At 41.0% G+C, this 25,469-nt stretch overlaps 4 protein-coding genes across 6 annotated transcripts; 3 read left to right on the top strand and 1 right to left on the bottom strand.

Annotated features, from left to right (window-relative positions):
• Positions 1 to 3,727: 3,727 nt before the first annotated feature.
• prkacba (protein kinase, cAMP-dependent, catalytic, beta a) lies at positions 3,728 to 14,633 on the top strand (the record flags this gene model as incomplete). Of its 2 annotated transcripts, none has more annotated exons than XM_080544122.1 (10): positions 3,728 to 4,072; positions 8,675 to 8,736; positions 9,163 to 9,291; positions 10,050 to 10,148; positions 10,304 to 10,386; positions 10,555 to 10,681; positions 10,834 to 10,929; positions 11,300 to 11,422; positions 11,954 to 12,118; positions 12,267 to 14,633. In XM_080544122.1, the coding sequence occupies 10 exons, from the start codon at positions 4,027 to 4,029 to the stop codon at positions 12,390 to 12,392; spliced, it is 1,056 nt and encodes a 351-aa protein (XP_080400248.1). In that variant the 3' UTR covers positions 12,393 to 14,633. The 2 variants fall into 2 exon arrangements, with proteins under 2 accessions (XP_080400248.1, XP_080400249.1); XM_080544123.1 differs by lacking the exon at positions 3,728 to 4,072 and adding an exon at positions 5,983 to 6,139.
• Positions 14,634 to 14,919: 286 nt separating this feature from the next.
• On the top strand, positions 14,920 to 17,078 carry samd13 (sterile alpha motif domain containing 13). Of its 2 annotated transcripts, none has more exons than XM_080544160.1 (5): positions 14,920 to 15,079; positions 15,479 to 15,586; positions 16,522 to 16,564; positions 16,660 to 16,771; positions 16,927 to 17,078. In XM_080544160.1, exons 2-5 carry the CDS (start codon positions 15,559 to 15,561, stop codon positions 17,068 to 17,070), a joined length of 327 nt encoding a protein of 108 aa, XP_080400286.1. In that variant the 5' UTR covers positions 14,920 to 15,079; positions 15,479 to 15,558; the 3' UTR covers positions 17,071 to 17,078. The 2 variants fall into 2 exon arrangements, with proteins under 2 accessions (XP_080400286.1, XP_080400287.1); XM_080544161.1 differs by lacking the exon at positions 14,920 to 15,079 and adding an exon at positions 15,334 to 15,383.
• A 169-nt stretch (positions 17,079 to 17,247) lies between these two features.
• On the top strand, positions 17,248 to 25,258 carry dnase2b (deoxyribonuclease II beta). The gene is made up of 7 exons (XM_080544111.1): positions 17,248 to 17,358; positions 22,090 to 22,208; positions 22,749 to 22,923; positions 23,001 to 23,079; positions 23,489 to 23,650; positions 23,831 to 24,028; positions 24,556 to 25,258. Exons 2-7 carry the CDS (start codon positions 22,099 to 22,101, stop codon positions 24,894 to 24,896), a joined length of 1,065 nt encoding a protein of 354 aa, XP_080400237.1. The 5' UTR covers positions 17,248 to 17,358; positions 22,090 to 22,098; the 3' UTR covers positions 24,897 to 25,258.
• On the bottom strand, positions 18,376 to 21,576 carry uox (urate oxidase). Its single transcript, XM_080544139.1, has 8 exons — positions 21,454 to 21,576; positions 20,865 to 21,077; positions 20,406 to 20,522; positions 20,044 to 20,122; positions 19,574 to 19,760; positions 19,348 to 19,471; positions 19,049 to 19,132; positions 18,376 to 18,887 (listed from the first exon to the last, which is right to left on the bottom strand). The coding sequence occupies exons 1-8, from the start codon at positions 21,472 to 21,474 to the stop codon at positions 18,813 to 18,815; spliced, it is 900 nt and encodes a 299-aa protein (XP_080400265.1). The 5' UTR covers positions 21,475 to 21,576; the 3' UTR covers positions 18,376 to 18,812.
• Positions 25,259 to 25,469: the final 211 nt, after the last annotated feature.

The raw sequence follows: 25,469 nt of genomic DNA, 5'->3' as shown, positions 1-25,469 counted from the left end.
GAGATCTATCTATATATCTATCTATCTATCTATCCTCTATCTATCCTCTATCTATCTATCTATCTATCCTCTATCTATCTATCTAATAGTCGGCGCCTATCAGCATTCATTAAAAATCCTCCAATACAATAATCATTTTATCTGTGTGTGTGTAAAATTCACTGTGAAAATACATAGGGGAGGAGTCGGGGCGCCGGCCGAATGGCAGTCTATGGCAGTCCAAATACTTTTGGCTTACACGTGAGCTGTAGCAGCACTCCAATTGGCTGTCTCCTATTTCTCGGTCGGGGCGCAAAAAATGCGCCCCGAGCATGCGCAGATTATAGGCTTACCTAGGCTGCAGCCTAGGGCCACTACCACTAGGGGTAGTAAAAATAAAAAAGTTGGCTGAGGCGCTGTCTTCTAAATGCCGAAATAATAATAATAATAAATTATATTTATATAGCGCTTTTCCGAGGCTCAAATACCCTGACAATATGGAGAAAACTGGAAAGTGCTGTGTCCCTTGTTGTATGAATAGATCCGAGTATAAAAAACGATTAAATTGTCATTCTACCGCTGTAGTTCACTGGTACTCTGGTGCGGGGAATTTCTGGTTTGGACCCGGAAATGGCTAAACGTCACGTTTGACGTCAGACTTAACAACCGGATACCACCCGGGAGAACCGCTACACTAATCACTCTGTTGGAGTTGAAAGAATGTAGACCCTTTTTTAACCGTCAAGGGTGCCTCGCTAAAGAAGTGATCGTGAAAATCTTCACAGGTTCAGCCATTGCACTGCCACTGGGTAGTTAACGTTAGCTAGCTGTCAAACACTGGTGCGGGGAATTTTTGGTTTGGACCTGGAAATTGCTAAACGTCACGCGTTACGTCACACTTAACAACCGAATAGACCCACAGTTTACACTTTGTGGTCAGTGCACTTGCTATTTAAGTAGCAGCAGACAACGGTTCGGTCCCTGATAGAGTTATATGCTATAACTGATACCTTTCGCTATAATATTGATTGATTAATTGCAAAAAAAAAAAAAAGTTTGTGTGTAATGATATTCAATGTATCTGTTTGATATAATATCATATCATATCACATCATATAGCATCATATAATATGTGCAGCAGAGATGACAGTGATAGCTCCGTGCCTTAAGCTGTTTGCTACTTCTCCGGCCCCCCTATCCTCAACCCTCTGTGGCCCCTACTGTACCATTGGTACCAACCTACGGAGATAGGCGACGTCACTTCCGGTGTGTGCAAGAAGATTGGGTGCGCATGATTTGGTCACCCGTTGGACTGGTCTTGATTCAAACGGGGGAAGAGGATTTATTGAACATGCTTCATACCTTCATAGCTTTCAGTCACGTGGTTTCTTCCCTAGCAACCACCAACCTGACGGGCAAAAAGTATCATAGCAACATCGCTCAACATGGCTGCCTACTATTTAGACCACCTCACTCATGAAGAACTATCAAGATACAAGACGGTGATAGGAGTGGAGGATTGACACCATTCAAATAGTGTTGGATTCCCTGTCTTCTACTCTATCCGGACACGTTGGAATTATTTTCCTAACCCCCGGAGAATCAAAGTTATTGACCTGCAAAGGGTGCCTCCTTGACCGGCTTTTCCCGTGAATAACACCGGTTATGGAGGTGGTACAAACATAAGACTATTATTGCTAAATTCACCATCAGTATACGGTCATTTTGAGCCCTTAACCACCGCGCTGACACCCCGAGAAGATATACTTTTAATATGAAACTCGATCAACCGGGCGTTCACCGGCTGCTGGACGAAACTCCCAACTCCCGCTGTCAGCGAGGCGAGGGAATATTTATATCCGGGAATTCGCTCCTTGCTGTGTCCACGGTGATAGGAGTGGAGGATCGACTCCATTCAAATAGTGTTGGATTCCCTGTCTTCTACTCTATCCGGACACGTTGGAATTATTTTCCTAACCCACGGGAAATCAAAGTTATTAACCCGCAAAAAGTGGGTTTTGCCCGTGGGTTTTGCCCGCAAAAAGTGCCTTTTGCCCGTCAGGTGGGCGTTTCCACTATGCTGTGACCCACATGAAAGCTATGAGTAGACACGAATGGACTTTATTGTCATTGCTACAGTACAGGTACCAAACAACGAAATTTAGGAGGGGTGGCTCCCCTGGTGTTGGGAAAGGGAAAAAATAATAATAATTTAAAAAATAATAAAAAAATAAATAAAAATAAATAACACTTTTAGAAGAAAAAAATCACAAGAAGGGAAGGAGCTGGTTTACATAAATAAAGGCTATGTACACTATCCACTGTACTATACTGTACAGACAGACGACTAGGGTTGTCATATTGCACAATAGTATTATTCCACATTTATTTAAAGTGTCGCAGTTTGCAGGCTTGAAATGTACATGTTTGTGCCTCAGCACTACACCTGATTTTTTTTTTCTTTCAGTCCAGCAGCTGCCATCAATCCGTCCAGACTGTCCAGGGCCCAGAACTTAGGTCTTTGCTGTGTTCAGGGCCTGGACGGCCCTGTGGTAGAAGCTGTTCTTCAGTCTGTTTGTCCTTGCGGCCAGGGTCCTGAACCGCCTTTTCGAGGGCAGCCTGGTAAAGTGTTCGTACCCAGGGTGGGTCGGGTCCCTGGAGATCTTGGAGGCCTTCCTGAGACAGCGTGTGTTGTACAGCTCTTCCAGAGAGGGGAGGGGGGCGCCGGTGATCTTCTGTGCTGTTCTCACGACTCTCTGTAGCGCATTTCTCTCCGCTGTTGTGCAGCTGGAGAACCAGTTGCAGATGCCGTAGGTGAGGATGCTCTCCACTGCGCCGCGGTAGAAGGTCACCAGTATCTCCTGCTTGCTGTGTTCCTTCCTGAGGACTCTCAGGGTGTATAGCCGCTGTTGTGCCCTCTTGATGGTGGCTTTTGTGTTGTCCTTCCAGGTCAGGTCATCCCGCATGTGCATCCCCAGGAATCGGAGGGTCGAGACTCTCTCCACGCTCTCTCCGTCGATGAGCAGACATACACCAACCATAGCCTACTATGGCTTTCGCTTGTCCTGTCTAGATTAATATAAATGCAACGACAACAAACAATAGCAGAGCTGAGGCTGCTGCTAAAGATACATCTGTCAGACTGTCACCAACTCAACTGAGTGAGTACACGGTCCCTGCTTTGGCTCTCTCTGCTCTCTCTATTGATTGACTTTGACAGCGAGGAGAGAGAGAGAGAGAGAGAGAGAGAAAAACTCTCCTGAAAATGTCCAAGATGAGCTAGCTAGCTACCGGAATCGGGGCAGCTTCTTGTATAATGAAAGGTGACAGCTGAATGACAGATGGGGGGGGGGGGAATGTCAGATGGATCAGAAAGAGCAAAAGTTGGTCCCCGAATGAATGGCAGACAGTTTATGGCACTGTCACTACTTGCGTCCGGTTTTACAGCTGTTGTAATGTTAATCAAAGATCCTCACGAGTGCTTCGCCAACCAATCAGGTAGCGGTATTGCCCTGCCTTCCTGAGTGCTTTGCCAACCAATCAGGTAGCGGTATTGCCCTGCCTTACCCTACCATCCTAGATTTCGCAAATTCGCGAGCGGGTCATCTGGCGTACAAACTCCGCTCACCCGGGCTTTGAAAACTCCACCCACTCGTGTGAGGAACGGCGTGCAAATCACACGGACCAAATGGTCCATTGCTAGTTTTTTTTGCTGGCAACAGTGGAACAGCAGGCTGAGGGTGAAAAGCCTGAATAATGTCTTCATGCCTGTGATACAAATGTATTGGACTATTTGAACGATAGAGTATATTACTGTAAATACCAATAAAGGGGGTTGACAGAGCGCGGCGGTCCCGTTGTTCAGTGACATAAGCTACGAGAGACTAACATTGATGTTAGCCAGCCAGCTAACCAGCTGAAGTCATAGCTAGCTGGCTGAAGACGAAATCTTGCTAGCTAGCTACGAGCCGTTAGCTAACGGAGGACCCTCACACATAATCGCCATCATCGCTGCTTTACCTAGCTACATCGCTGTGTCTTCCGACGATGGGAAACGCTGCCACGGCCAAGAAAGGCAACGAACAAGAGAGCGGTCAGTATCTTTAATCACTCTCAATGTTATTAAGAATGACTACTGGCGAGCTGTGTTGATGGGGGATGCAAGGTAGCTTGCTAGCGAATGTGTGACAGTCAGTCAGGGGACAAACAGCTTAGCTACCGTGATCATTCTGACAGCTAGCTAACATAGCTGTCAGTGTTAGCTAACATAGCTGTCAGTGATGGTGATACTTGTGTGTCCCTGTTTGTACTACGAGTACTAGCGGTGCAAGTTGGAAGGAACACTCATTCATTCGTGCTTGAGAGTCACTAACCGACTGGAAATGTAACGTTAATGGTGTTCATTTCGATTTAGCTAGCTGTACATCGGGTGGTTCATATTTACTAGATGTAGACAACGTTTTGTGCACAAGTCACATTGCAATCGCTGGCCGAAGGCAGGCCTGCCTGGTTGATGTAGCGAGGACTTGCTTCTAAGGAGCGACAGGCTGGAGTTCCTTATCAATCATTTGCAGCTTGATTTGATGCAAACAGACCAACCTTATCACTGACATGACATGAGGACCCACTGTATTGCTCTGCTAAGACAAGTCCCCTGTCATTTAGGCTATGTTATGTCACTGTTTAGGGTCAGTTGAACCCAGACGATGCTTCTGAGTAGTATTATCTGGGTGTAATAGGAGACAACTTGGAATGGTTAATGCTTTAGCTCCTCGATTCTGTCTCCATGTGAATAAAAAAAAAACGAATACCTTGTCATAGAAAATAAATGCAGTCAGTCATGAAGCCACATAGAAAAATATGTTTACCTGGCATACAACTTGTATGTTGTACCTGTTTAAAAAAAGAAAGAAACTGTAGCCAGAGGGCACTATGGATGGGTGTGTTGTTTGAATCCTATGTCATTCATGGCCGAGTTAATCCACTGTCTCATGCCCAGTCTCTCTGGAGAGCGCAGGTTCTGACCTGCTTTCTGATTGGCAGAACTCTGCAGACGCACACGGTGACATGTGTGACCTGTGGCTTAAAGAGAGGGGCAGAGGGCAGTATACAAATAGTACGCTCACTCTGATGAAAATGCAAATGCATAGGCGTTATTTACATTTGTGTTATTATACATGTTTAAGCCTACTTCACATTTAGGACTGAAGGCTTGCATATGTATGTTACGGGCACATGACAAGTGCAATTTGTACATTTAGGGCCTATGCTATGTATTTCATCTCACATATCTCCTAATCAAAAGTTAGCAAAATAGTAATTCTGTGACATAATATAGAAGGTAACGGGTACAAGAATGTAACAGGAAACTCTGAAGATCTGCATTGTTATGCATTGCCACTAGAGAGCAATATCACCTTTTGTTAGATTGTTTCTTTACTAAATGAATACATTGCTTGTCATATTGTATATTGTTAAATAAAAAAATAGTCTGTAAAAGTGCTTAAAAATCCAGATGTGTATAACAACAAGTGCAGTGTCCAACTTTTTGCAATGTAAAGGACGTTGAACAGTGAAAACATGTCTCTTGTTCACCAGCTATTCACAACACCAGCCATGCACTCTGCGCTGTAGCTTAGTAATTGTTGCTCACGCTGACATGTCTTCACCATACTTCAGCAATTAGCCTAACAATATTGTGAATAAGCATATGTTGATATAACCCAACCCTATGTTCAATATCTATGAACAAAGAAAGGCATTTGACAAATGACAGTACATACTGTAGGCCAGGCAAGACATCTAAGGCACCATTGCCGTTAGAGCCGGAGTACTTGAAACAGGAAGCCCTACCAGTTTAGTGTGTGGTTAGCCAAGCATCACAGTGCAATTCTTTGCAAACAGGAAGCGTCTATCATTCTGTATGGCGTCCAGTTGAAAGCCACTTTGGTTACCATTTAGCTGCAAGCTTGATTGATTAGCCGTTGTAAAAGCCATCTTGACATGGCCCAGGGAAAGGATCATTCCTTCCTTAAACTGGACGACCTAGCCAACCGTTTCTTCAGCAAGTATCGCAAGGGCAACCAAGAGCAAAAAGCCCAGGAGATTGAGGGGCCCTTTGTCTCTGACTTCACCGTCATTTGGGATAATTTGAGTAAGTGTGCTATAACTGTCAGACTATGCAGGTGTAACCAATAGTCTTAGTATGAGACAAGCTCCAACTTTCTTGGAGTTTGAGGTCTTTTTATTAGGCATATTTCTAGTGATTTACGCCTTTTTTCTGAAGACAACTTGTGTAACTTCATTTAAATACTTGGACTTGGACAAATAGTAAGCCTAAACGTTAGTCAAATGTGTGTGTACCTTGGTAAGGGGGGGGGGGGGGGGGGTTATGCAAAGAAAACATTTTGTTACGTCAATGGACAATAAAATGATCTTTAGCCAATGCACTGTGTTTATGTTTGGGATTGATCCCTGCATTTCCAGACCCACCACTGTGTCTTCAGTTAGCTTTAGCACCACCAGTATGGTAGGAAATGCAAGGCTGGGTTAAGACCCACTCATTTTCAATTGCCACTGAAAAGTCAAGTGTTTCTGTGTGCATGTTGCCATAGAGATGCCTAGTGCGAAATGTTGGCAATTGTCCTTACAACAGCCATGGAATCTAGGCTTCCATGATTTTGAATACCATCCTAGAGATTCCTTGAAAATGTTAATAACAATAAGAAGCCTTCTCCCGAGCTTGATTTCCTCCATTGGTCCAAAGTTGCATTCAGGGTGACTTAAGATAACTTCCTACGTCTTATTGTTAATCTAAAAGGATATCAGTTGGTGTCTATTGTGTCAACAATGCAAAAGGTTTGTGCCCAGACTTTCATATTATTATTATTATTATTATTATTATTATTGTTATTACCGGTATATCTCAGTTCAGCCTTGAACACACCACATTGTAGGCTAGTAGGCCTAGTTGTAACTACAATGTGTGTGTATGTGAATTGTTTGCTCTTAAATGTGCATTACTATGTGCCATCATGAGCTGCACTGTGATTCATCAGCTTCTGTGTAATGCAACATTGTGGCTCACTCAGCTGCTTCAACTGATGGGCTCTTCTCAGTCTGTCCTGCCATGTCTCTGTCTGCAACTACTTGGGGGGTTCTGTGTTCTATTATGAAATGTCTTCTTTAATCATTCTTTTTCACCTCCTTTGTCTCTAATGTCTTAGCGTTTAGCCTAAACTGTTTTACGTTACAACTTATTCAATTTAAGTTAGGTGGGCTTTTGAATGTGTAGCTAGTGAGAGCTGAATAGTGATAGTCTTAACAGTAGCATCGGAAATGAAAGGCCCTCCTTGTCATTGTGTTACTGCGGTTAGCTACAGCTCCTGCAAGAGATAGGCAAGTTAGATGCCTTGAAGAGAGACAGGAAGGAAGCTCTTCACGGACCACCCACATAATACGTGAGCTCAAACCCTGTCATATCAGCCACTAACTCAGTCCAACTCTGTACATAGTAGCTATGCTTAATGTACATTAATGCATGATATAGCCAGTACTTAGACGAGTCAAGAGTTTGGGTCAAATCCAGAAATCAGAATAAACAGAAATGTGATTAATTAATTGAAAATGGTCTTTTGTCTATGTCGACTTTTGAATTCATGAATTCTCAGTTTTTTCGGAACTGGACTTTTTTCATTGTTTCTGAACTGGGCTGAAATTCACTACAACTTTTTGTTCAAGATTTTATTTTTTCAATAATTCCGTAGTCATAGACAGGTGTCTTATGTTGTCTTTAAGTCATTTGTTGTTGCATGTAATCCACTTGAGTATTTAATGTTCTTGCTTTCAAAAAGACATAAACCTTTCTTCCTTCTCTTTCTTCTCTTCATCATTTCCATCCATGTGGGTGAATGTTCCTGCAATCCCTTGGTGAACTATAGAGACTTTTGGTATGCTCATTCTTCCATAAGTTGTCCTAAGTCACAGAGTGTAGTGTAAGTGTAATAACCATGTAATAACAGTGTAATAGCAGCATACAGTAGGCTATAACAAAATATCAAATAGGAATACAGTACAACTGGCTGTTGCTGAAATCCTGGCTGTAACAATAGTGCTGTAGCATTATTAAGAACTACCTACCATACACCACATTGTGACTGGCTCCTAGGCTATCAGCCATGGCCTGGTCATATTGGGTGCACAACTACAACAACAAGATCTAACTCCAATAGTTTTAACTCCATTCCTTTGTGACTATGGACAACTCATGTCTGCTGTGATTTCCACACACTGTCTTTCTAATGCCTGCACTGTGGTTAAAGTATGCTGTGTCTTTTGGACTCTATTGCTTTTCATACTGCTATGTTCCCGTTGTATAGTCCAGTCTTACCTCTGAAAGGGATGCACAACAGTCTCTCCTTTAATTGACCATCTGTAAAGCCAATGAGAGCTCTTTGCATTTCTTATTAAATTGCTTGCCTAGGTGTTTGGTTTGGGTTTTATAGCGAATAAAGAGATGATTTCCTTCTTTATTGTGAAGTACAGTACTGCTCCATGGTACTTGACTTTGGCCTGACCATATTGATTTATTTAGTTAGTGTGTACCTACTTATCCCCCCCCCCCCCCTCCTCCTCCCCGAACATGTGTTAAGAATGTGTTCAGACATGCTAATTGTTTCATTTTGTCCCTTTTCAGTGAAAGAGTTCTTAGCCAAAGCCAAAGATGATTTTTTAAGAAAATGGGAGTGTCCACCACAGGTAAGATATGGAATGAATTTTGGTATTTTGTTGAAAGTTGTTGTTGCTGTTACATGGCTCTGAATAAAGGCTGACCTGACACTATCAAAATCGTTGGAGATTAGATGGTAAACCATTTCCTTCTGCATGATATGGCTTCAGAACCTGCAGATTTGCGGCCAAGAGATTAATTCTGTTAATTAATTTGACTCAATTCTGAGTAAAAAGGCTAACATAACAGTCTTATTTTGATAAGAACAAAACATCAATATCAAAGTTCCCATGGCCTACTAATGTGTTCTTTCTATAGAGCCAATGCAATTGCATGTATCAAAATGTAGCACAGGAGCAGGAGATATACAAAAAAAGAAGTACACATTACAGTAGTATATTAGTAGTAGTACAGTAGTATATTGTCCCATTAATGTGGATGACATGTTTCCTCAGAGTACAACTGGCCTGGATGATTTTGACAGGCTGAAGACTCTAGGCACAGGCTCGTTTGGGAGAGTTATGTTGGTTAAACATAAAGAAACAGAACAGTACTACGCCATGAAGATACTGGACAAGCAGAAAGTGGGTGTTACCATACAATGCTCTGGTTTGTTTTTTGGGGTTCAACAGAAATCAGGGCCTATATGGTACTACTGTACAGTAGGGTGATATGTTATTGTTTCTTGTCTGTCATTTTCAAATGTTTGGTTTTGTGTGTCATGTGTTTCGAATGTCATGGGTGTGTTTCATTTGCTTCTAAAAGGAAATGGAAAATCTACTCTGGTTCGGACGTGGTGAACCTCACAGACAGTGGGGGGGTTTTCTTAGCCTCTGCTGATTTTGAAGTGAAACTAATGTGCAGAAAGGCTGTAAGACCTACCTTGCTAATGTTGAAAGGAGCTGTTCTATTGCATTTAGTTTAATATATTTGGTCAATGTCTCCAACTCAATTTGACTTCTATAAGGAAGACAACAATATTGTTACAAAATGACTTGGTTTGTCTCACCATTTTACGGCTGATCCCTTTGAATTTGGTAACAAGAAGGTCAGTTTTCAAAATGTCAGTCAGTCACAGAGTTTTCAAAATGTCAGTCAGTCACAGAGCAAAATGTCAGTCAGTCAGGCACAGAGTCTGACCACTGAATATTGGTAAAGGCCTTTGAGGTCAGAGCGTCAGACAGCTTAGCTTGAAACCAACCAACACAGTGGTCATTCTATCACATGCCCGTGTCATTTTCGATGACCGTGTCTTTCTCTGTTGTATGATAACAATATTATACAACTCATTGTTACCCTTCTTTCTCTTCTCTATATCTACTTTTCATATTGTTTTTAACAGGTGGTGAAGCTGAAGCAGATAGAACACACACTAAATGAAAAGAGAATACTACAGGCAGTTTCCTTCCCCTTTCTCGTCAGATTGGAGTATGCCTTCAAGGTACATTACCTCAAAGTGGTGAAAAGACGAGCAGACCGTGCCAGTCTGTTGAAGCATTCTTGTATATTTTGACAAGTGATATTCATGTGATCTCTTGAAAGAAATTGTTTAACAGTATCCCTTTGTACTTCATTATTTTCCTTAAACAACTCCAGGACAACTCCAATCTCTACATGGTGATGGAGTATGTTCCAGGAGGAGAAATGTTCTCGCATCTCAGACGCATCGGGAGGTTCAGGTACGTGTAGAAGTCTTTGACACTATGATGCTCTCAGGAGCCAATCCAATTCTGAATGGCTATACTTGTGCATACTTTACAGCTACAGTGTATGCATTGTTCATGACAGGAGTTTGTCTTTTATACTGCATAATGTTTTGATCATCTTTCTCATATTTCTACCCTCAGTGAAAATCATGCTCGGTTTTATGCAGCTCAGATAGTACTCACGTTTGAGTACCTTCACTCTCTAGACCTCATCTATAGAGACCTGAAGCCTGAAAACCTTCTTATTGATCAACATGGGTATATCCAGGTATGCAGTCAGCATTAATCAAAACATAACATTGTGGTCAGTCAACACAACACCATAGATAGTTAAGCAAAATGTGTCCTATGCAAATCATTTAGGCCTTAGTGAACTGTACTTCTATACACTGTTCTGATACTCCTGTGTCCCTGTTTCAGGTCACAGACTTTGGCTTTGCCAAAAGAGTAAAAGGCAGGACCTGGACATTGTGTGGCACTCCAGAGTACCTGGCTCCGGAGATCATCCTCAGCAAGGTGCAGTGTGCTCCCCTGTCCAACTGAGCTGACATATTATCTTGTATGTTTTTGTAGATATAAAAATAAAAATAAACGATATGTTCGATTTAATGTGTGTGAGGGTTTTCAAGATTGCATTTGGTGTTTTTATATTTTTGGGTGGTGGTCAGCACTGGATTGTATGTGCAATGAAATCTTCTTTTTCGGGGCAGTAGAGTTTTTCTTTTTCTTTTTTGTCTTTCCTTTCTACTTTCAAAATGAACAAATATCTTTCTAAAGGATATATACATATATAGAAATGTAGACAAGATGTAGATAATTAAGCAGAGGTAAATCGTGTTTGTGGGAGTATTTACTTTTAATGTAAGTTTCCACTGTACTGTCTCAGGGCTACAACAAAGCTGTGGACTGGTGGGCACTGGGGGTCCTGATCTACGAGATGGCTGCTGGGTACCCTCCATTCTTTGCGGATCAGCCCATCCAGATCTATGAGAAGATTGTGTCTGGCAAGGTAGGCAGTGATGTGCATGTGTCCACTCTCAACTCTGAAATTGTATTTGGATCAAATCAGTTTAACCCAATATATATTTCAATTAGGGCTGGGACTTTACATTAGGTTAGGTACATTGTGTGATCTGTTGGTCTGTGTAGCTAAAATAAACAGGATTTTGCTGCTTTAAACTTATGTATATGTCTATTCATTGATTCACTCGTATACCAAATCCATTTGAATTGAAAACTGTCTCTTCTCGTGTCAAATATTGATATACGATTAAAATGTGATTAATTTCGATTAATTAATTACAAAGCCTCTAATTAATTAGATAGATTTCTTGTGAGACCAAGTTAAACTGAATGTCTCTTTTGTGATCAGCGACGACTAAGTTTAAGTGGAATTTTGTATCATTCATTGAGATTATTTGCCTCCATGGGTTCATAAACAGATTTGAGATTAGTGCAACAAGACTCTGTTATTATGTATACATATCCTAGACATGTTAATTCATTAATCTAAGGCATACCGTCCCTTGCTGTGTTCCAGGTACGATTCCCGTCCCACTTCAGCTCAGACCTGAAAGACCTGCTGAGGAACCTGCTACAGGTGGATTTGACAAAACGGTACGGCAATCTGAAGAATGGGGTGAACGACATTAAAAACCACAAGTGGTTCGCCACAACAGACTGGATTGCCATCTACGAGAGGAAGGTACGCCTTGTTCACAGACAAATATTTGGGATTAACAGTGCCAATCCCCACTGCATGTAGAATGTTTGTGTTCAGTGTAGATGTTGCCATTGTGTTGTAGTTTTCTGAGCCCCTCCCTCACCCTCAGTATTATCCCCTGAACTCACAGGTGGAGGCCCCCTTCATACCAAAGTGCAGAGGACCGGGAGACACCAGCAACTTTGACGACTATGAAGAGGAGGACGTCCGCGTCTCAGATACAGAAAAGTGTGCAAAAGAGTTTGCTGAGTTCTAGTGTGAGAGGGCAGGGTTCCATCAGGGCTCACATGCATTGGGATTTTTGCACTCTTCTGAGGGTGAGGGTGGAGCTGAGACCATCATGTGTTCAAAACAATTGCCTAGTTCCTTCATTCCACAAGGCTGAATGAGGTCCTTCTTGCCACGATCCTCCTCGTGTGCGGTTAGCACTAACTTATACACAGGCACATTATGCAGACACCCCTCGTGCTGCGACACAAAGTACTAGACCACGTTCTTATCTTTTTTCCTGTTCTGTTTTTAAAACATTTGTCGCTTTTTAGAACTCCCCTCCCTCCCCCCCCCCCCTCCATTTTAAACCAAGTGATTATTTGCAAAGCAAGAAGAAAACCAATTATATGCCCATTTTACAGTGGCACAAAGAGTGATTGATTGTACTAGGCGGTATTGCACATTTTTGTGATTTAAGTTGAAAAAAGAGAAGGGTTTTCGCTCCCACTTTTTGCCAGCGACTCTTGCCAGTTATTGTCTGTTACATGCCTGAGTGTGTTTTAGGTTCGATTACAGTTTCTTGGCCTAAGTCTATAATCCTTAACATTTTGCTGTCCTTAAAAAGTAGACCTCGTCTTTGTGCATAATAGAATATACATATATCAATCAAATAAGATTTTAAAACAACTGTTTTTAAAGCATGACCAAAATTGAACAAAGAAATGGATGTCAGAGAAAGAGTGGGTTCAACAACACTGACTGAGTTTTCAGTGTTCATAACTTGGGCATTCAGTCCTTGACAAGAGGGGGACTGTAGAGAGGGCATAGCTAATTACAAAGGCGAAACATGTTTGTGCTATATTAGTTTATCAACTGTAGAAATGACTTATGTGTCAGGTCATGGGGCATTTATTTTTTACCTCAGAATAGGTATGGTATTTAAATGAGAATTGAGATTATATATTGCCAGGTACCACAACAGGTTCAAAACCCCGTAAAGGAAAATAATGGGCTTTAACTATATTGCTGTATACAATAATAGGTCATCTTTTCGGCACATCCGAAGAATATTGAGTGTATTGTCAGGCATTTGTTTTTTGGAATGAATTGTTAAGATTCAATGGTCTGGTTGCTATAATTCGTTTGAAGAGGGTACATAGTTGTGGCTGTGAAGCAGTGTTGGTTACTTGGACATGTTCTGTCCATCTTTCACCTTTTGTTTTTAAATGCTAAAGTTATTTAGCAAGGCACTCAGAAGACATTGTGTAACTGCCATATTTCTGTTTTGTTCCATTTTTACTCCTGCATATCTGTCTTCATTTGTTACCTCCATACAACAGTGTATTCTCTTGTATGGATATTGACGATGCTTGATTTGTATTCTCACAAACTAAAACAAGATTTCACATGCTGATAACATTTTATTCAGTCTTTGTTCAGCTCATTTCACAAGGCACAATTGTTTCTTATGTATTTTTTATTTATACGTATTAGAGATGTCTAATAAATGTACCTTTTAAATAATTACCGGTAAACTTGCATAGTTCTTGGTATGTTTGAAGGTTATTTCAGTTTTATTTACAGGAGAAGTGTTAAAACAGACAATATGGGGGATATTTCTTTATGAAAACAATTTATTTTTCCCATGCAGAAAAAGACACATTTTCCAGAAGGTCAATAGAAAGGATTTACCCTTTTATGCCTTGGTAGCATTCTTTCAAAACATTCAGTCCGGATCAACATGACAAACAAAATGTAGACAGATCCAAAGCGAATCTCTGTTTAACCATAATGATGATAAGGAAGCAAGATGATGTTCTTATCCAATGAAGGGGGAAAAGAATGATCAGGATCATTTGGATTTGGATTAAATGTTCTGAAAAACTGGCCTATTAAGCATGTGTCGATCCAATCTCTGCAAATGTGTAAAGAAAATGTGCAGTAATTTTACCATACGTTTGATTAATAACCTCTGATATGTGTGTAATGTTTGTTGACAAGTTACTTGATGTAAATGATGGAACTTTTTTCCTAAGCCACCTTACACTCTTTACAGATGAAAATCATTTCAATTTCTAACTTCTTTATAGTCACACACATATACCAGTATGGGCCATAATATGAAATATCTATGTTTTTAGTTTGTTGAATATTTTGCACAATGTCATTTAGAAGGCTGACACTTTTTCCCCACCCATATTTACTTGTATTTGCAAGGGAAGTATAACATACTTTGCTGTAGCAGATTTTATGTAACAAAGGATATATGTCACTGTAATAAATTAAATTCTTTGTAATATTAGAATCTTTTGTATTTAATTTGACTTAAGATATGCTGTTTGTTTGCTGTATGCAATAATGCTGCAGTGACATTCATGGACAAAAAGGTTGTAATAAATGATGGATATCTCATTTCACTTCTGGCTGTAGGTGTGTGCGAGAGAGAAAGCGACTGAGCGAGAGAAGAAGTTTGTGTGACTGAGAGTGAGGGAGAGGACTACTAGTCACATGAGTACCAAAAACTACAGATCCCAGAATTTAAACAACCCGCATGTGGGTTGAGGAAGCTAGCTAGTAGGTGTATCGCTGAAACCAATGTAGATAGCTGAGCCACAGTTATATTACTACAATACGTGCATTTTCTATTATGATGTACATCGTATAGATATCCTTCACAGTCAACCATTCGTTGGAGGATAGACCTGGTCTCTCTCGAATCATTTGGGAGAAGAGGTAAGGAATGCTGTTGGCATGTTAGCCGATTAGCGGACAGGCAGAGAAGGTAGTACTACGGGTTTTTGGACACGAACAGTTTCGCGCATTGCTACTTTTGACAAAATGATGACGTTGCTAATGATTGCTAAATTATTTCGCTATTTTATTGATATATGTATTATTATTTATTTGTTTATTGTCAAATGTTTAGCACGCAGCTGGTAATAATGCATAACTAGCAAGCCAGCTAACTCAGATGTTCCTGTGATTGCAGTGTTGAGCCCCCTTCATTATCGGTCGAGCCATCCGTCATATCTTGACAGTCAGTTATAATACCTTAATATTAAGTGCTGCTTGTCCAGAACTGGAAAGTGTTGTTTATTGAATGCAACATAATCAATGTATTATTTTTTGCAGGATATGATATTATGCCCGAATCCATAAGAAAACAGTGGTGTACATGTCATTCCATTAAGGTTTAAGAGCGAAGACATCTAATGAAAATTAACTGTAACGTTACAGACAGTAAGTTGACTCATGTTCCTGCTTTACACTTGGTGATGTTCCATAAAAGAAAATACCAGCTAGTTGCACTACTTGGTCAGTCAGTCAGTCATGAAGTCAATAAAGGGGCAATGCTACCACCATTTAAGGAAATGGATAGAGGAAGTTAAGCTTGTTAAGTCTGACGTCAAAAGTGACGTTTAACTATTTCCGGGTCCAAACCAGAAATTCTCCGCACCAGAGTACCTGTGAACTACAGCGGTAGAATGACAGTTTAATCGTTTTTTAGACTCGGATCTATTCATTCAACAAGGGACACAGCACTTTCCCGTTTTCTCCATATTGTCAGGGTATTTGAGCCTCGGAAAAGCGCTATATAAATATAATTTATTATTATTATTATTTCTCCATTTCGAAGACAGCGCCTCAGCCAACGTTGGACCCGGAAACACGTCACGACTTAACAAGCGGATAGGCTTAGCCTAGTAGTAATGGTAGGCTACTGGTAGAACACAGCACCAGGGATGTTCATAGTGCTGGTGGCATGGCTTGTTCGACTGCATTTACACAGTTGCAGTGAATAGTACTGTTACAAGAAGGGGGTGGTGGGGAAGAGGGCAAGACCTATTTAAGTAAGAACTAATGTCAGAGGGCACCCCTGGAGTTCCTCCTCCTTCTCATGTCTCACTCAGCTTGCCTACAGTGTGTAAGCGTATCGCCCGTCTATACCAAACAATGCCTCTGCAGCCAAAGCTGTTGTCTTGGCCTAACATAAGAGCATTTCAGTCAGCTAAACACATTTGACAATGAAACCAATAACTGTTGACTTGGCTGATGACAGTTGATTGTTGAAACTGTGAATTGTCCCATATACTGCTCTCAGTAAGTAGGCTAGACATGATTGATTGTTAGGTGAATAATGCTTTTGGAATGAATCCTCTCTCTTTATGTTGCAGCTGGCATGGATGACAAGGCAAATGGCTCAGTCGACACCAAAAGGTATATCTTCTAGTGTGAATGAAAGGATGCAAGTGTATTCCTGCTTTGGAAAAGTAAAATATTAAAATATGATTATATGTATGATGGTTTTGCAGTCCCGTAGAGAACGGCCAGTTGCCGGACCCTGCCAACTGGGCTGTGGCAGATGTTGTAAATTATTTCAAAGCATCAGGATTTGAGGATCAAGCAACTGCTTTCCAGGATCAGGTACAATGGAGTAGAGAAGACATCATCTAATAGAGTATATTGCATACTCTCTTCTTTTTATCCGACAAACACAGCTTCCATCGTCATGTTATTGAATTTTAGTCCGAAAATACATACGTATACAGTATTAAACTAACATTCGCTCCGTTTTGCAGGAAATTGATGGCAAATCCCTGCTGTTGATGACACGTAATGACGTCCTGACAGGACTGTCAATAAAGCTTGGCCCTGCACTGAAGATCTATGAGTACCATGTGAAGCCACTGCAGACCCAGCACCTGAAGAGCAACGCTTCATAGCACTATGGGCACGTCTGCCCCAAAGACGACAATCATGCCAGGAGACAGCAGGGCAGCTACTGAATCAGGGTCATAAAACAGATGTCCATATATGGCTTTGCTGACTTAATGGTGACAGTGGCATTTTATGGAAAGACAGGAAGGCCTTTAAGTGCTGTATGTTTTTATAAGTGTGGACTGGATTAACATGGGCTGTAAGTTTGCTCAGCTGTTTACCCCTAGGCCATTCTCTTTTCTGCTGCTTGAAATTCCATTGTATGTAATTTAAGAGTACCGGTACAGAAAGGGGTGAGTTTTCTGCTACTTTTGTTTGTGTAAAATGTGTTTACCAATTTTGGTAAAAGAAAAAAACTTGCTATGTACATAAGATCTTGTTCAAAGTTCAAAATGTATTATGTGTCATATGAAACCTTTGATATTAACTGAGTCAAAAGAATTATGAAAAACCTAGATTACAGTGGTCAGCTCAATGTGCTATGAAATATACAGTATGTTGTTGCCCGATAACTGGATATAGCATGCAACAGTGTTTTTCATGCTAGACAAGTTTTTGCTAGATCCAGGGGGATGGATGTATCTCTCTGTCTTAGTTGGTCTCAGTTTTCAGAAGAAAAAAAAGCTTAAAGTTGAAAAGATTTGTCAAGAATCAATTTCACCTCCTTTAGTCACAATACTGTACACTGTTTCTCATTAACTGCACACCTGTCTAGATAATCAAAATTAAGATATGTACGGTTAAAATGGCAGGTTTGGCCTTTGGACATTATGGGACATTTTCTTACCTGTGGTGCTATCAGGAATTGTCTAGAAGACAAGTTGAACTATATGACCAACATACATCTCTGACATAACACTGGTATTTGAAAACATGAACCATACCTAAGAATTTACATAAATTGTGCTTTTTCTCTCACCAAAGACTGGTTTGTTTCACCATCATGTCAACAAGGCATGTCTCATCATAGATGTCAGTCATCCCGTTTCTTCCTTTTGGCTTCTTTGCTGAAACAATTGTTTTGTCAGATGCATGTAATAGACCAGAGGTGACCACGTGGTAATGATATTCCACTGTTTTTGAGTATCACTCAGCTTTACTCAGAGAAGATTTAATTGCCATTTCAATTTCTTGAATTTGATTTATTATGGTGCTATGAAAGACAAATTGAAGTTATTGCAAGTCTTGTCTGACAGTTTGGATCTTCAGGGTATGTTTTCTAAGTTGTATTTGTTGAATCTGTTTGTGTTATTTAGCAAAACAGTGTGTTGCTATGACTGTGCACTTGTTCAATTCCATGTTTCCTTACAAAATATGAAAATAGGCATTTCTAGTGAATATATTTAATTGCACATACAAATATTGTATCAATGGTCGTTTGTCATCCTTAGAATGAGATGTAACCATTTTCTTTGAACTTTTAATGGATCAGGGTGTAATCCTTGTGGTCAATACACTTGAAATTCTTAATTTGATACTACGAAAAACTCACTATTGAATAATTTAAGTCATTTGAACAGTAAATACCATCAACTGTTGCCATTTGTGAAGTCAAGAAAGTGGTCATCATTGGGGAGGATGCAACCAACAGTTGGTATGTTTTACTGGACTTAACATCATGACCGTAGTTTGTCCGTCTGTCGTTCTTTTTGGGGAGGTCTTAATTGATCAGGTAATACTGGTTTTGTTTTGACTGATTAAAGTCGTATTGGATAGCTTTGTGTTCTTCTGTTGGCTCTTGTCCTTTTCACAGCTTGGCTTGTGGCTTCCTTCGCACTGTCCCTGTGATGTTCCCTGAAGGACTGTCCAATGGCAGAAGGACCTGGAAGGAAAAGGCAGTGTGTTCTCTAGAGATCAACCAATTGTGATAACTTGTGACATTGAAGTAATTGAAAATAGGAGTTGTAGTAACAGTAACATGGTACAGTTAAGTGTAAAAGAACTTTGAAAACTAAGGACATTTACAGTCTGGACATTTCTCACCTCATCCTTGTTGGTGAGACCCATTTTCGTCATGTCTATGGTGAAGTAATGCTGGTTGGGCATAACAATCTCTATTTCCTCAATCTGAAAGAGATTTCCTGTCATTGTTTTATTTGTTCATCTGAACCAGACCTGGGCTCAAATAGTATTTGAAATCATGTGATTTAGTTTGCCTGGCACAAGTGGAATATAGTATATTTATTATTTAAAATACATTTTGATTCAGGTTTGCTTTGAATTTATTCATTTAAAAAAATATATAAACTATGTTCTCTACGTATTCATTTTGGAGGACCTACCTCTGGCACTCTATCCAGAATCATAACCTGTGAGTCATAGAGAGTTTTCTGCACCGAGGGAGAGTACTCTCCAATGTCGTATGGGCCAGCAAACTTCTCAATGATTGTCATCTTAACAGATTTCCTGCACAAGAGAGTAGAAATTATTTCCATTTTTGGTCTCAAGGTTAGATTAGGGAGACCAAAGACTCAGTTCCCTCTCTCAGGGCATGAACACAAGAATTACCATGCACTGTCAAAGTCAACATCCTGGAACTTGTTGTAGCGCCACCGAGCATAGACAGAGGTACAGAAACACCTGTCCTTGGCCTCCTGCAGGGTGGTAAAGCGATCCCTGTGGAACCCCTGGAAGCCCGACTGTGTGGTCTTCAGCACCTTCATGTTCTTCACACCACTGTGGACCACAGGGTTCTCTGTGGGGCAGAACACAGATCAAGGTAGACTTCACAGTAAACTGTCCTACATTTCAGCATCACAAATAATGTAACATTGTTCATTGTGCTGAAGCATTAGTTGACAAATATATATATATATATATATATATATATATATATATATATATATATCAGTGCAGTGCTAGTACACTGTATTAAGTGTTGTTGTTATTAGCTTTCTTAGCATTCATTGACCATGAATGAAAGAAGACATTACATCTTGAGTATGTCACTGATCCATTTACGGTAGTGTTTTGCTCACCATCAAGATTCTGTTCGACATCACAGAAGCGCCAGGATTCCGGGCTGTAGATGAATGCATGTGCATGCTCGACTCCATTCTTTGTAAAGAGAAGAAGGCCTTATGGTAGTCTAGTGCTCTTAGTTTCTCTAAAGGCACTTAATGTGTTTCATGAGCCCATAAGGCTCAATTACAAAGAATTCAATCAATGTCATTAACTCCTCTATGGTAATGGCCACATATGTGAATATTTTCCCAAACTACATTCCCCTATCTACAGGAGTCTCTTTCTAATCCATCCAAGATATAATGTCCAGGAGAGGCCGATGGCAACAACTACAGTAACATTTTGGCTTGGGAATCCAGCCCTTGTTTTACTGTACCTTCTCCAGTCTCCTCCATGGCGCCTCCTCCATGTTCACCTTGGCCTTGGTCACGTGTGTGAACGCGGTCAGGAAGTGTTCACAGATGTCCATGGCAAACTGCTCTATGGTCCTAACCTGTCATAACACCACAAACATGCAACCGAGAATCAGCATGTAACCATGCCTTTTGGTTTAGCATTCAGTTGTACATACATTCTATTATAGACAACGTTTCCCCTATATCTATGCCCTAATAACATGCTGCTAAAAGTACATTACCCTACTCCTCTGCAATCACATAGTAAAGTAGTTGAGGGGATTTGTGCTATTAGACAAGTGTAATAAGGACTATTCCTCAACTTCATAACATGCAATTATCTAATTGTAACAACATGTTTATACAATGCTGTTACAGTTGCTGTTAGTGCCCACACACTACAGCACGTCCATGTCTCGAGTGTTAGGGCTGGCACTTACTCCCTTCAGTTTGGCCAAGGCGTGAACCGTGTTCTTGATAGTGTCCGTAGGGATGATGTCAGAGTTGTCCCCGGTCAGGTAGTCTTTGCGGGACTTGAGGCAGAGCTCTACGTCGGCCCTCAGCTCAGTGATGTAGTGGTGGGTCCCCTCTCGTCTGATGTAGAGCACCTTCACTATGTTCTTCCCATAGCCCGTCCGCACAAACTCCACATTCTGCAAAAATGCATGAATTGATTTGATAATATTTAAAATAAAATATGATTTTATTTTCAAACAATATACGTGTGTATATTTTATTCTTGATTTGTCTGATTATTGTCTCTCTATCATAGACTCCCAAATTATTAATTCAATTTGTTGTAGGCCTGGCCATAGTTTTGTAGATGAGTTTGGGACAGTTTTGATGTTGAATGACCACTTGGTTGTCCTCAGCCAGACAGATAAAGTGGTTCGGACTCCTGGTCACTGACCCTAAAGATCTTTATTTGCAGCACTAGATTACCCTAATAATTATGAGACGACCTGAATGACAAATATGACTCAAGACATTTAATGTCAGATAAAACAAAAGAGAAGCTGAATACAGTACCTGACTTGAGGTAGTTGCCATGATGTTTATGCTTCTCCAAGAGAGTATCCTGTGTCCCTGTCCCTTGCAAGAATAGATTTGGACTATGATGGAGGATTTTGTAAAGACAGTACCTGTGTTGTCAGCGTTACGCAAGGCGTCTCATTGGCCATGTCTTTCAATAATCAACTAGTATGCTAAACATGTGTACCACATGAATGAATGAACCTGATGTTTGACTCATCAGCAGCAATCTACTTATACTGCAAATATTGCTTTACTGTCTGAATGTTTGTCCCACTTTTTTTTATTTAAAAGCACTTTTCTTCCCATTTAAGGAGTAATATAGCTTATATACACCTATATACTGTATGTTGAGAACGTTTTCTCAGTAATGGAGAAAAATGTCTGACATTAATGAATGGATGAACTGTATCTGGAAAAGATTATGCTGTTGATTGTAGATAGAGTTGCTAAACAAACCTATTGATCCTTAGAAATTGGTTCTGTTTCATGTCATGAGACTAGACTTTTGACTTCCTCTTTTTGTATTTCCATCCAGCTGTGTCAGTATATTCACTTTCAAAGTTGCCAAAATCATGAGGCAAAACCTGACCTGAGACAACTTCCCTTTTTTGTTCATTTCTCTCGAGGTAGTGATTCAAGATGGTTCCATACTTAAGGCTGTGGTTATTTCTTCTTGGTGTGTTTCTAACGGCTACACCCTGTCCAACAGACATGTCATGTAGAAATGAAGCAGGAGAGGCTGTTGATTGGTAAGTTCCTTTAAAACATAATGAGGTGACGTTGTAATTAATAGTACAACTTAAGCGTAGTCTAGACAATATTGTTTGTGTTCAGTTGTAATTCCCTCTTAATCCCAGCGTTGTCCTTAATCAGAGGCTTTGACTTACGAGCTCAAATTCAACTGATTCATCTGAATTGTCATCATATTGCCATCACCACTCAGAACTCAAGGTGTCCTTGGGCAAGACACTGAACCCCAAATTGCTCCCAATGAGCAGGCCCGGCGCCTTGCATGGTAGTTTGCCGCCATTCGTGTGTGAATGGATGAATGAGAGGCCATTGTAAAACGCTTTGGAATAAGGAGCTATATAAGTCAGTCCATTTAACTCAGCAGAGAGAGAAAAGGGTTATGTGATAAGATAACTCACTCAAGGAGATCAGAGAGCTAAATTACTTTTTTTTTACCATTACTCTTATGCAGCATTTGTTTTCTTTTATCTAGGACTTCTTGGTTTAAATTTAAACTGAATGTGTACTGTAAAAAGGTCAATTATCTTCCATCCATGCAGGTTTATTATTTACAAGCTGCCAAAGTATAAGATAGGAGATGTGGGCAGTGGGGTGGACTACATGTACCTGGACTCCTCAGTAGAAAGCTGGCAACTAAGTAAGTTCATGGTCAACACCAGTGAAGGTGCCATAGGGAGCACGCTCAGTCAGCTGTACAAGGGCCAGAGGTACAAGGTAAGACCACACCTCCTATGGCAGTGATCCTGTTTATGTGTTTCATGTGTTTTCATTTTTACAAATGTTTCATTCAGTCCAACAGCTCTGTCTACGCCCTCTATAATGATGCCCCACCAGTACTGGATTACCTCAAGGACTATGGCCACACAAAAGGTAGCGACTTATTTTGGCCTATTCAATCAGGCTGTGTTACCTTCATTCAGTGAGGACTGGGTTTGTTGTTGGGATATAATGTAATTCCCTCATTGACCTGTATACATTACAGTATTTGCTATGATTGTGCAGAAATGAGCAGACCAATATGATTGTAGCATCAGGGGGAGGCTACGGGGCAAAGAGCATCCCTCTGATAGTACTGTTGACACTGGAACATTGACTGACCGGCTACTGGCTTTGATGGAAAATAGACGTATTGTTTTGTTTGATTTATACAGTAGAGTGTGAGTGTGTGTGTGTGTGTGTGTGTGTGTGTGTGTGTGTGTGTGTGTGTGTGTGTGTGTGCGTGTGTGTGTGTGTGTGTGTGTGTGCATTTACAGTATGTATGTTTGTGTATATTCTGCAGGGATGCTGCTCTTTGACCACTCTCAGGGTTTCTGGCTCACCCACAGTATCCCTCATTTCCCCTCTTTTCCTGAGAGGGGCTACCTCTACCCCTCCAGTGGCAAAGTGTACGGCCAGACGGCACTCTGTGTGACCTATGAGTATGGACAGTTCACTCAGATAGGTGAGCAAACACAAATTGTCAGGCTCATGTCAAGTTTTCTCATCATGCATCTACCTCCACTACACTTTCTATCAAACTCGATGCATAATCCACACAAAACTTAAGGTCAATCTCAAGTGTTTTGAAGTTAAGTCAGAGTTGTCTGGAAAAATTCAAATTCTTCCCCATCTCCCTCCACAGCCAAGCAGCTTGTGTACCTTAACCCGCGTGTGTACAACTGCTCTGTGCCCGTGGCGTTCCGGGCAGAGATGGCACTGTTGGCACAGTTCTGCCAAGGTTCCAAACCACCACTGGTTTCTGATAGGAGAATGGAAAATCTCATATCAGCCAAGGGGGAAAGATTTATCAGTTTTGCAAAATCACAGCACTATGTTGATGGTAAGGGAGTTTGTCATAGAGATTGTCATAAGTCTTGAAAGATAAAGATACACATTTTTACATGACATTTTGTGAAATGTAGGCGTTTTTTGGGTGACGTAATTCTTTATTGACATTCTTAAATGCCAAAGTACAAGAGTGTCCTAAAGTAACTATTGATGCTGCTTGAATAGCATGTTAGTCAAAATTAAAAGGGGACAGGTAGCCTACTTTTCAGTTTGTTATTGTTCCATAATGCTAACTTGGCTGTAAATCTAATTTAAATCACACAACTCCTCAGGTCAGGAGGTCACTAAGCTTCAAGGCATCCCCTGAATCTGTCGATAAAGCAGATTCATAACATTTGCTCCTCTCCATTTTCATGCGACTGTACTTCTTACACACCCACTTTCGCAAAGACTCTCATCATCAGAACACAACTAGCACACAGCAAAGCGCTATTCTAACAACCCCTTCTAAACATCCACTAGCTGGCCTTCTGAATTGTTCTAGAGAGAGGCCCTTAACTTCTGTCACCCTTCCCACAGATATCTACACTGGCTGGGTGGCCCAGGCCCTGGGCACGGATCTGCTGGTGGAAACCTGGCAACGGCGGCGGGACCATGAGTTGCCCTCCAACTGTTCCCTTCCCAAACACACAATGAATGTGAAGCGGGTCAGACTCCTCCCTGGGCCCGTGCTGTTCCAATCCTACTACGACCACTCCAAGTGGTGTGTGTCCTGGGCCTACGAAGACCAGTGGACGTGCCTTGGAGACCTAAACAGAGCGCAGGCCCAAGCCAGGAGGGGAGGGGGGTTGGTGTGCTCCCTCAACCCCCTCATCTACAAGGCCTTCCGCCAGGCTGTGTCCTGGTACATAGGCTGCTAGGACCAGAGAGGTTATACTGTAGTAGCAGCATCCACTGCAGCTTGTACTGTACTCTACAGAGGCAAAGCACTGTTGGCAGGATGTAGCGAGATAGCTTGTTTAAAATGGCAATATTGTATTTCCTCATGAAAATATATGAAAGAATCTGTATGTTCTTTGCTCTTTTTTTGTCTTTGTACATAATTTCACTACAAAGTCACAGGACATTCAAAGTGATGTTACGTCCGTAGTGTGTTTGTGTGTGTGTTCTGTTTGTTTCTTGTGTTCTCTCCCAGGTGATTGTCCTTCCTCCTACCAATTGCCATGGTGATGGCCAATCAAGGGTGGAGGGAGGATAAAAGCCTGGGAGAGACACAGTGACGGAGCCAGTGGGCCAGACTACAACTCCTGAGTTATTCAATACTATATATTCATTCGCTCTTTGTTTTATAGAGTAGTTTTGAGTTCAGGAGTTTCATGGAAACCTGTTTTTGTTAATTCTACAATAAATCTTGTTTATTTTACATTGCCGTTTCTCCTCTGATTCTTGTCCCCCCGGATTATTTAATTGTTACCCCCCCCCCTATTCCCTAG

The sequence above is a fragment of the Nansenia antarctica genome (genome assembly GCF_963989245.1).
Source record: "Nansenia antarctica genome assembly, chromosome: 1".
Classification (NCBI taxonomy): Eukaryota; Metazoa; Chordata; class Actinopteri; order Argentiniformes; family Microstomatidae; genus Nansenia; species Nansenia antarctica.
The sequence above is the reverse complement of the archived record's forward strand: the minus strand, read 5'-3'. Positions and strand labels throughout refer to the sequence as shown.